Source organism: Taudactylus pleione, unplaced genomic scaffold (genome assembly GCF_031769625.1).
Source record: "Taudactylus pleione unplaced genomic scaffold, aTauple2 ptg001230l, whole genome shotgun sequence".
Taxonomy (NCBI): Eukaryota; Metazoa; Chordata; class Amphibia; order Anura; family Myobatrachidae; genus Taudactylus; species Taudactylus pleione.
In genome coordinates, this window is record NW_028285630.1 from 452142 (window position 1) to 463658 (window position 11517).

The window sequence follows — 11517 nt, forward strand, 5'->3', positions numbered from 1 at the left end:
CCCAGCTGAGTTTTTACATAACCAAATATATCCACCGTGCTCTCAGCCAATCCTCAGCAGCAGTTGTTCATGTTCGACAAGATGGTGTTTCTCTAACTACATAAGCAGACAGTGACTGACCACTTTGTAGATTTGCTTTGAAGAAATGCTCTGCATTGATTGGTTGATTCATGCAGAGGAGCAGATATCTCAGTCACTGTGCCAGATTTTATCATGACAGCTGTCTATAATGGAGGTGGGATTATGCTCATGGTTCATATGTGAAAATTTCAATTTGGGGCTGGGTTAGTGGTCTTTTAAAATTGTTTCTGAAAATCAAGTGGTGAATGCATAGAATCCCCAAACCACCCATATGAAAGCCATTACGGAGATCCTTGGATTGATGTAACAATGAATTCCCCAATATTGTTACTTTTTAGCGGGAGCATCTATCCATGCAGGTTTAATCCATGGTGTGGAAAAGTTTGAATATGCCCACTGAACAATTTTCTGTTAAATTTTCTATTATGTATCCAATCCAAGGCATCGTTCTTTAGTCTTCACAATTATATCCTTGTCTTGACCGAGTATTGATGTGGTTATTTTGCTCAATGAATAGACAGTGCAGTCCACCACTGATCAAACTCTAGTAGATCCCAGACAGAGATGTGTCACCAGAATCAGACCGGGTGGAAGATCTAGTGGACGGCTGCCTACTCTTAACGTATCTTGCCACAAACTGTGGACATAGCCTTGTTTTACTAAGCAGGTCGGCCAGATTACTCTTGAATTTGGACCCGATGAAGGCATATAGCACGGGGTTCAGGCAACAGTGGATGTAACACAGGCCAGACGTGACCGATAATGCAATATCAATTTTATTTTCGGAATTACAGGTACTATTAGACTGCAGCATCTTTACTGTGTCTATAAATGCTACAATATTATACGGGGTCCAACACAAGAAGAAAGCCACCACCACAGCAATTATGAGTCTTAGCGCCCTCTGCTTCTTAAATCCTTGGGAACGTAGCAGGGTTACTATGATATGCGAGTAACAATACAACATGCCAGCCAACGGCAGCAGAAATCCCACAATGTGGAATAGGAAAGTCATGCCCACTTTCCAGGATATAGACGCTGAGATGGGGAAAAAGGGATCACACGTGGTCATGTTTATGCGAGATTCAAATGAGACTGAATAGTACATTGCATCAGGGATAGACAATAGAAAGCACAGGCACCAAACTATGAAGCAGCTCCAGTGAACGAGGTCCATTCTGTGTTTTTTGTAAACCTGGACAGCATACACTATCGAGAGATATCGATCAAAGCTGATACAGGCAAGGAGGAATGTGCCGGCATAAAAGTTGATTTTGAAGATGGAGGCAACAATTTTACATAGGGCTTGGCCAAATACCCAACCGAAGGTAGTCTGTACAGCCCAAAATGGTAAGGTGACAACCAGCAGCATATCGGCCAATGCTAAATGCAAAATGAAGATATCGGTGCTCTGCATTCTCCGTCTATTTGGCAGCATGACTGTCATGACCAGCCCATTTCCCACCATTCCAAACAAGAACAGAAGGCTATAAAGTGCTGGCACAAAGCTCTGATCGAAAATCTTATTCTCTTCATGGCTACATGGAGTGACATCTTCCGGGTCCGAGTATGCTGAGTATCCAAAAGTGCTGTTGTCAAAGTCAGTTGGACTTAGGTTAAAGCTCTGAAAATAAAATAAAATGTTACAATAGTCAGAAGACATATTTTTTGGTATGGTCATGCTGGAAAAAAAAATTCCCTAAAAGAATTTTCCAACTGCAGACAGCTTTATAACATTGATTTATACATGCCATCTTGCAACTTTTATTAAATCATTCTTGCTTTTTCTTTAGGTATCTTTCTGGGTTATCAACAAGGACTTTGAATATAAACATAAATATACACATGTGTACTCAGACCTCCTGGTCCCGTGACACTCTGCTAGCGCCGGGTGCATTTTTGCCTTCTTTTGACGAAGATACAACAAAGTCGCAATGTAATATGACTGGGACGCACCAGAAGACTGTGCTGATTAATTTGATAGGTGACACTTGTATATCTATGTGCGACCGAGTCTCTGAATCAGCATGCATAGTGCTGCAATGCAGCTTTTTTTGCAGCTTTTTTTCATGCCAAGTTCTGTTTACAGTCTCAGTCGCACACAGATATACAAGTGTCGCATATTAAATTAATCAGCACAGTGTCCTGGTGCCTCCTAGTCACATCGCATTATGAATTAGATGCATTTTGGACAAAAAAAGACGTCCGACGCTAGCAGAGCTGCATGGGACTTGGCGGCTCACTCGTGCCAGGCATATTGTGCTGCATGGCATATTGAAGTTAGGGGGCCTATTTACTAAGCCTTGGATGGAGATAACGTCAACAGAGATAAGGTACTGTACCAGCCAACCAGCTTCTAACTGTCATTTTTCAAACACAGCCTGTGACATGACAGTTAGGAGCTGATTGGCTGATACTTTATCTCTGTTGACTTTATCTTCATTAAAGGCTTAGTAAGTAGACCCTTAGATGACCAAGGACACATCTGTAGAAAGGCCATAGAAGAATAAAGTACGCTTACATCCCAACCGTCCCGATTTCAGTGGGACAGTTCTGCTTTTTAGGGCTCTTTCCCATAGTCATGACACCGCAGCCCCAATACACTGCTGCTTGGAAGAGCAGACGGGACGGACTGGACCTGTGATTTTAGCTAGATCACTTAAAGGGAAATGTATCAAACTTTCTAAACAGTGGAAAAGCAGACAGGTATAAAAGTTGTCCATAGCACCCAAACAGCTTCTCGCTAGCATTTATCAAGTACTTTCTAGAATTTGATAAGTAGAAGTTGATTGGTTGCTATGGGCAACTTCCCCAGTGGTCCATTTCTCCACTCTTTAGAAGTTGTAATTTATTTCACCCTTAGGGCCTGATTCATAGATGGCCGCTAATGCGATCGCAGCTGCGTTTTCAAATGCAACGCAGCTGTGAAAATATGCTAATGTGTGCAAAGATCACCCAAACATAGGGATGCTCACAGCTGCCTTACCATACCTGCATAAATATCGGTAACATCGACGCACATCGAGCGGCCATCTTGCCCTTACGGAAGGTCTGAGCAGCTCGGCAGCTCTCCCCGTATGCAGAGGGCTCTCATGCAGCCTGTACAATTGCAGTGGTAATTTATGCACGCCCATAACTCGCGTTCAAACATATAGACACGCCTGCATTTTTCTGACCACTCCCGTTACCACCTCCAAACACTGACTACCCGTCACTCACTGTGCGATGTATGGCTTTGTGCGTCCGTAACTGCGATGCAATGGCAGCACACACCAGTGCGTCTTATATGCATTCACGATAGTCAACAGTCGCTCGATGTGCATACGTAATCGCCATTGCATTCATCTCTGAATTAGTCCTAATCCACATATTGCAGACACTGCAGCACTGCTTGCTTTTCATGCATCACTCCCTGCAGCCATACCGCATGTGTTGGCCAAAGCTTCATTATACCTACTGAAAACTGTTTCAAGTGGAAGTGTACACAAAATATAGGTACCAGACTCCTTTACCCATCTCCACCTCTCTTCGCACCCCTGGTCATATGTGTCTCCAATTTGTTTAGAAGTTATAGGGGTCTATTTATTAAGGGGAGATAAGGGGTTAGAAATGTTAAAGGCAGAGAACATCCCTGTACAAATTGCTTCTCAATATGTACTAAAGGGATTTTCTCTGCCTGCAGTCTGCCAGTGCTAAGTGCAGGCTACAATATCGCACTGCACCTGGGGCACTTAGCGCTGCCATAGACACCGACTGTATGGCAGCACTAAGTGTCGGTATGCAGTCGGGAAGCCGGCGGACCTAATCCCGACAGCTGGCTTCCCGACTGTCATATCCCGGCAAGGTCCTAAAGACAGGCGTCGATATGCCGACACCTGTCATTAGGCATACACAGGGAGCCCGACGCCCGGCATCCCGATCAAAGGGACGCCGGGCGCTGAGCACGAATAGCCACGGGGGGGAGGGTTAGGTTTAGGGTTCCCGGGGGGGACTTAGGGCTAGGCACCCCTCCGGGAGGTTAGATTTAGGCTAGGGGAAGGGGGGGTTAGCATTAGGCATCTCCAGGCGGTACTTGGGGTTAGACACCCCCCGGGGGACTTAGGTTTAGGCGGCGGGGAAGGGGAATTAGGGATAGGCCCTGAGGGGGAAGGTTAGGGATAGGCACCGCTAAGGGAGGGTTAGGGGGTAGAAATAGGTTAGTATATACTTACCTTTGACGATCGGGATTTCCTCCTCTGCCGGGTCCGGCGGTAAATCATACCAATTCCCTAAGTGTCCCAGGTATTAATAAGGGGAGATGTGACTTACCGTCGGGTGACTTCTCCAGCGCTGATACCGCCTCATGTAGCTGCTGGTATCTGCTTCTCCTCATTGGAGAATCAGGAAGTGCTTATTGTAATTGTACAGTGTGTTAATAAAGATTTGACACCAACATTTTTTTAAAAAGTCACTGCTGCTGCTGCCGGCCGGAGATGGTGAGTCACAGAGGGCTGTCAGGGGAAAAGGGTCTCAGCTGTTACCGCCGAGGGGGTGACTTAACGTTCACCCTTCTCGGCGGGTCTATGTTTAGTAACAGCTGCGGTAGCAGACGAAGCAGGAGTGGCATTAACTCCACAATATGTAAAGTCTTAGCAAATAGACCCCATAGTATGTTTTACTTTGCTGCACAGATCTCTGCACTCAGAGATCTGATCTCAGAGAGATACTTGCCTACCCTTCCGATTTGGTCGGGAGCCTCCCGAAAATCGGGTGCCGCTCCCAACCTCCTGGGAAGGCAGGTAATCCTCCCGGCTGACTCCCACCCCTCTTATCCCCCCTGCAATTACCTTTGAATCCCCCGCAGCGAGGCGGCCAGTGACGCGATTCAAGCTGAATTGCGTCATTTTGGCCCCGCCCCCTGCTTCACAATGCCTGTAATATCGGCATTGTGTAGCGTGGGCGGGGCCAAAATGACGCGACCACGTGGCTCCGCCCCCACCCACAAATGCAGCCTGGCCAGCCCCGCCTCCTTCAGCTGGCAACGCTCCCCTGTCATGCTGATCTGGCTGCTCCCTCCCGGAAGGGGCAGTCAGAAAGTCGGCAAGCCTGATCTTATGTGTCATCATCAGCCCCCTCTGAGAACAGAGCTCTGCTCTATAGTAAGTACATCCAGCCCAGAGTGGATGATTGACACCCACTGAACAGGATGACACTGCACTGTTGCATTGAACTACTCTGCATATATGAAGGGGGGAGGGGTGGTGAAGTAGGAGAAGCGAATGAGGAATGTAGAAGAGAATCAGCAAAGTGGAAAGAGGCTGAAGACAAAAGGACATGATAAAGTGATGAAAAAAGGGGCGAGATTGATAAAAAGGGGAGAATGACAAAAAGAAAGGAATGATAGAGGGGAACGAAGGAAAATAAAAAAAGGAGGAGTAGAATGATAAAGGGGAGGATAATGACGGAGAAGGTGAGAATGATATAGGGGATGAAAATGAGATATGGGGAGTCGAATGATAAAGGGGGAGGAGAATGACAGAGCTGCAGAGAATTATAAAGTGGGAGGAGAATAAAGAAAGAGGAAAATGATAAAGGGGGAGGAGAATTACAGAGAGGGGAGGAGAATGAGAAATGGGGAGGGTAATGATAACAAGGGAAGAGAATGACAGAGGGAGAGAATGATAAAGGGGAAGGAGAATGATAAAAGGGGATGAGAATGATAAAGGGGAAGGAGAATGATAAAGGGGGATGAGAATTAAAGAGAGAGAATGATAAAGGAAGAGGAGAATGATAAAGGAGGAGGAAAAGGACAGAGAGGCAGATAATTAGGAGGAGAATAAAGGAAGAGGAGAATGTTAAAGGAGGAGGAAAAGGACAGAGAGGCAGATAATTAGGAGGAGAATAAAGGGGGAGGAGAATGACAGAGAAAGAAAGAATGATAAAGAGGACAAAAATTAGAAATGGGGAGGGGAATGATAAAGGAGGAGGATAATTATAGAGAGGGAGAGAATGATAAAGGGGGAGGAGAATGATAAAGGGGGAGGGGAATGATAAAGGTGGAGGAAAATTATAAAGGAGGAGGAAAATGATAAGGGGAAAGGGATGGAACTGAGGGCACAGATTATGCATTTGTTGCATTACTTAACAAAATAGTACAGGAATCATTTTAAATATATAATTGTGTTGTATTTCTTTTTTTTACATAAAAACCCCCCCACATATACATCTGTACACATGCAGTCAGGAACGCGCACATATTGTACGTATACTAATAAACATATTTACCTACTTTCCCTGGCCACTGGAAGATTCTAAATGGGGGGAGATTGCGGCACTGCATTGCAGGGTCGTGGCAACCTGATTCATAGTGATTTCCATCATTACACCTACACCCACCTTACTGTAGAAGTGGTGGGGGTGTTGTCCACTCTCCCAGAATCCAGGAGAAACCTTACAAATTTGGGAGTCTCCCAGATATTCTGGGAGAGTAGGCGAGTATGGTATGTGTAAGGATAAACTTACATACATACCTGTAGTCAAGCCTTTCAAAAATAAATTTTAGACATGTATATTCCACATACATACATAAATAAATATAGTTTACAAATATACATCCCTATACATTGCACCTAAAAAATGCAATAAGGTGAAATCACTGAAAGTGATGTCGACAGTTAGAAAGTTAACATGGACTTTAGGTCGACAACCAATATGTCAACATTCGAAAATGTTGACATGTTTAAAATGTTAACATACAGTTTTATTTCTTATTTTCGCCTATCCCTAACCTTGACCCTAAAAATAAGTAAAAAAAACCCCACTGTATGTCGACATTCTGGTGTTGACATGTAAAATGTTGACATTATGAACATGTCGACATTTTAACCATGTCAGCAATTATTGAATGTCAACATACTGTATTGGTCGTCGACTTAACGGCAATGTCGACATTCTGACTATCGATATTCAGAACCTGTCGAGATTTAGATCGGATCCCTTACTAAAATGACTCTTGTGAGCTACAACAATAGGTTTTCGTGTTATTTTTATCTTTTGAGCTTTGATTAAGCATAAAAGAGTTTAGAGAAAGCCACTAATGTTTTAGACGTATCTGTATAGTATATCATTTGCATCTTCTCATCCTCAAGCTTTTAAGATTTAAGTAACACCAAAGTGCTTCCTAAGCAGGAGTTATGGGGATCTTACCTATCTTAGCAGATAACCGCAGTGGTAGGCAAGCTGATACAGTTGAGAGACTGCACTGAGCGGCCCTCTAACCTCCAAAAGGAACACACAGAGCTGTAACTAGACTTTTTGGTGCCCTGTGCCAGAAAGAGCATTGGCGACCCCCCTATTTTTTAAATAGAGAGATAACACACCCAAAAAAGGGACATGGCCTCATGGGGAAGGGCCAGGGAAGAGATAGGGGAGGCCAGGAGATGCTGGGGATAAAAGAAGAGGAAGCTGGAAGTGAGAATGATAATAAACAGAAAATTGACAGGCCCAAACAGCGCCCCCTGCCCTGCGGAGCTCTGTGCCGTGACACAGGTCGCACTACCCTAGTTACGGCCCTGGTAACACCATACTTGCCTACCCTCCCGATTTGGTCGGGAGCCTCCCGAAAATCGGGTGCCGCTCCCGACCTCCCGGGAAGGCAGGCTTGCCTCCCGGGCACCAGCGACCTGACCGCCCCCCCCTGCACTCACCATAAAAATCCCGGCAGCGGAGGGGCCAGTGACGCGATTCGCGCTGAATCGCGTCATCACGGCCCCGCCCCCTGCCTCACAATGCCTTTAAAAACGGCACTGCGAAGAGGGGGCGGAGCCGCGATGACGCGATCGCGCTGCCACACCCCCATGCTCCGCCCCAAAATGTTCATCATCGCCGGGCCACGCCCCCTTTTCGCTGCGACACGCCCTCCGCCGAGAATCCCCACAGCTCCCTCCCGGAAGGAGGGAGTGAAATGTCGGCATGTATGGGTAACACATATTCCTGTAAATCTAAGTAACATTAAAGGAATAACATTTTCATATCTCCTTAAATCTAACAAAGGCGATTCGAGTTTCTGCGCTCATTAGAAATAAGGACATTTTGGACATACAGCAGAGTGTGGATGACTAATGTGCATGCTTCTTACACTATAGGGCAATGTGTCATTATACGGCTTTTTTACTTCCTGATTTGTACTTTATATAACTTTATGTTGTTCTAAACAGTATATAAATAATAATGACGATATACCAGTAGTTCTGCAAAAAGGATGGAAACAAAACACCCAGCAGTAAGTGTTATTAGACCAATAGACTATTAATACTGTAGCAGCAATTGAGGATGAATACCGTTTGCATTGACTTTAGTCCTATAGTAACCTACAAACTCAGGTTTGGTTTCTGCGAATACTGGGGTTGATTCTAATTTAGACTCGTCTGCGTCCAACCATGGCAGTCTACTTACTAGGTAATGCTAATCCGATTATCCTTCCGTCTATGAAAGTATCCATGCGCCCACATGCGGCTGAGTCACGCCGTCCACTGTTTTTCCATCAGCCGTGACCGTCATCATAAGTATCGGCCCTTGCACCAATTCCATGCTGAATGCTAAAGATCCGTCTGACCTAGGTGTTCCAGCACGCCTCAAACATGCACAGAAGTCGGGCTACACCCCCACAACACTACCACAAGATGCAGCTGTTCTGTGCGTCCGAATGTCGCCGTCCAGTTACACCTATTTCACGTTATGCTCCGTGTGCTCGAGATGCGAGTCAGATGGAGCTACTTACTGAAGTGGATGATTTTTGTGACACGTGTAGAGCCCATTTGCAATTTCTGGCGCATGTGCAGTCTTTGCAAGATGCTTCCAAATCAGAATTCGCCTCAATTTGTATTGGTGCTGTAAAGTCAGCTATATAGACAACTCTAATATATATTTTTTAAGGGACATGACCACTTTTGGACAAATCTTACTGACCTGAGGTCCAGTCCAGCAGTAAGCGCAGTGCCCTGTGATTGTCAGGGTACAGAGAGGGGGCGAGAACGGATTAGACAGACTTCCTCTCCCTGTGCTGACAACTCATAGTCTTCTTGAGGTTGCAGCAGCCTTGGGTCCCCCCAGCCCATACCAAGTCAACTGGTCACTGTCCTTTAAGCAATTGCAAGACAATTCAAGTAGTGCCTCACCAGGACTTCCTAAGGAATGTTCACTATTCAGGAAAGTGGGGCAACATGATATATTGGGGATGTGCCCCATACTTCAGGTGCTGTATTCAGATGAACACCCCCGAAATATATTTTTTTTGTAAATAAAGCACACGTTTAATGAGTCCTGCTAATTGATTCCATATACAGGGCCTGATTCAGTAAGGATCGCTATTGCGATCGCATCTCCGTAATCGCACGCAGGTCTGCTGCGAAAATATGCTAATGATTGCAATCGCAACGCCATCGCACTGCCAGCATAGATGCCCACTGCCTCCCACTACTGCTATCTCACATCCGTAATATCATGCAAACCTCCATAAACATCGGTAACATCAAGTAACTTCGACCCCTCACGCAGAATTACAGCAGCCCTGACCTTACTTAGAAATCGCTAACCTCGTTGCACGTAATGATAGCTCAAGCTGTGTATGTCGTTGCATTGGCTAATTTATGCATGCCCCTGTAACAGCGTTAAAACGGACAGGCATGCTTGCATTTCGCCAACCACGCCCCAGTTACCACCCCCAAATACTCACTTTCTGTCAATCACTCTGTGATTGCTCTGCGCGGTCTGCTTGATCGCAGTGCAATTGCAGTGGTGCCTTTGCACATGTGCACCACCGATGCTTACTCATGCGCAGTACACAACAATCGGCCAACAACCATGACTCAGCGCTGTTGCAGTTGCAATCCTTAATGAATCAGGCCCACAGTCTTTCATTATCTTGTATGTGATTTAGGATCCAGACATGACATATATGTCTTGGACCAGCATCACATAAAATGAATCAGGTCTCCAATTGCTGTAAATTGATGATCAATGTAGTTTGCATTTTGAATATTGTACCTCGTTGTCCTGTAAGCGAAACCAGCAGTCACTACAATAATACTATGGTATACTGTACAATTCTTCTGCGCTGTATTCTGTTTTCATTTCAGTTACATGAACGCTACATTTTAGTGCACAATCTAAACAGATAACCATGCAGAGAAGCTCCACAAGTGCAAACAATTAGGTTTTACCAATGAATCACACAGAAAGCAGAAAAGGTTAATGAAATGCTGTACTGCTTTCCTAAGACTTCTGTCCTGCAAGTCACAGTATATTTTAGCACTTTACAGTGTTTTATACCATCATGAGCAAACATGTAACTGCTAGAATACAAATATTGCATTATTTTAGGCACATTCATTCCCACATTATGTGCATTCTATTTATTATTAGGCAAAGAACAATAATTGAACCATTTTGGCTTACCTTGTAAGAGTCATACATGTTGAGCACAAGACACTGTTTCAGTTCTAGTCAGCTCTGAGTATTGTGGTTTAAGGAATGGAAGTGAGAGTAGATGATGTTCAGAAAAAGGAGGTGATTGGTGGTAGCAGAAGGATGTGCTACACATGTCTGTCCATGACCGTATGTACAGCAAGTGATGACAGTGAAGTAACTTTGTATGGTCACTCATGATCTACAGGCATTTATGCTCTTGTCCTAGGACCTGGGTATGAAAAAAACATGAACTTTGTTATGACCAGGGGAATTTTATGACCATGTCCACAATCAGTACAACCACAGAAAGTTACAGATGTGTTCTCTCTTAGGGCTCTATTTACTACAATCCGCATATTGAATGCGGATTGTAGTGTGATATTACCGAGTGAATTCGCATTGCGAATTCAGGTAATATCACAGGGATTTACTATAAATCCCTTGCAGGGACAGAGCTTGCGATAAAGCTCTGTCCCTGCGGATCCCATCCGCACTCTAGTCGCGGTATTTTCGGAAAAAATACAGCGACTAAGAGCACGCGCATGCGCCGACCGACCACCGCTACTACCCCCCCACCGACGCTAAGCCCCGTCCCCCGGCACTAAGCCCCGCCCCCCACGATCGCGGACCCCCGCGACCCCCCCTCCCCCCCCCTCCCTTCATTACACTTACCTGCATCCTCCTGGCCTCCGGTGGTCTTCTCCGGGCTTCCCGATCAGGTGATCTCCCATACTGCACTGGGGCCCGATCACATGATGACCGGGCCCCAGTGCACTGTGGGAGACCAGCTGACCGGAGAGGAGCCATCACCGGAGCCCCGATCACCGGTCCCTGGATTCAGGTAAGTGAAAAAAAAAATGTTTAATTTTTTTTTTATTTTTTTTACAGCAATCAGCTTGCGGTCTCTTTAGACCACATAGCTGATTACTGGTACCGGCTCCCGCATCTGCTCTCCCCGTTAGAGCACAGTGGGAGCCCAGTAACCGGGGG

At 45.5% G+C, this 11517-nt stretch overlaps 1 protein-coding gene across 1 annotated transcript; it reads right to left on the reverse strand.

Annotated features, from left to right (window-relative positions):
• Nucleotides 1-625: 625 nt before the first annotated feature.
• Nucleotides 626-10562, reverse strand: LOC148450989 (C-X-C chemokine receptor type 3-like). Its single transcript, XM_088462413.1, has 2 exons — nucleotides 10516-10562; nucleotides 626-1705 (listed from the first exon to the last, which is right to left on the reverse strand). Exons 1-2 carry the CDS (start codon nucleotides 10531-10533, stop codon nucleotides 626-628), a joined length of 1098 nt encoding a protein of 365 aa, XP_088318539.1. The 5' UTR covers nucleotides 10534-10562.
• Between the last annotated feature and the right edge of the window lie 955 nt (nucleotides 10563-11517).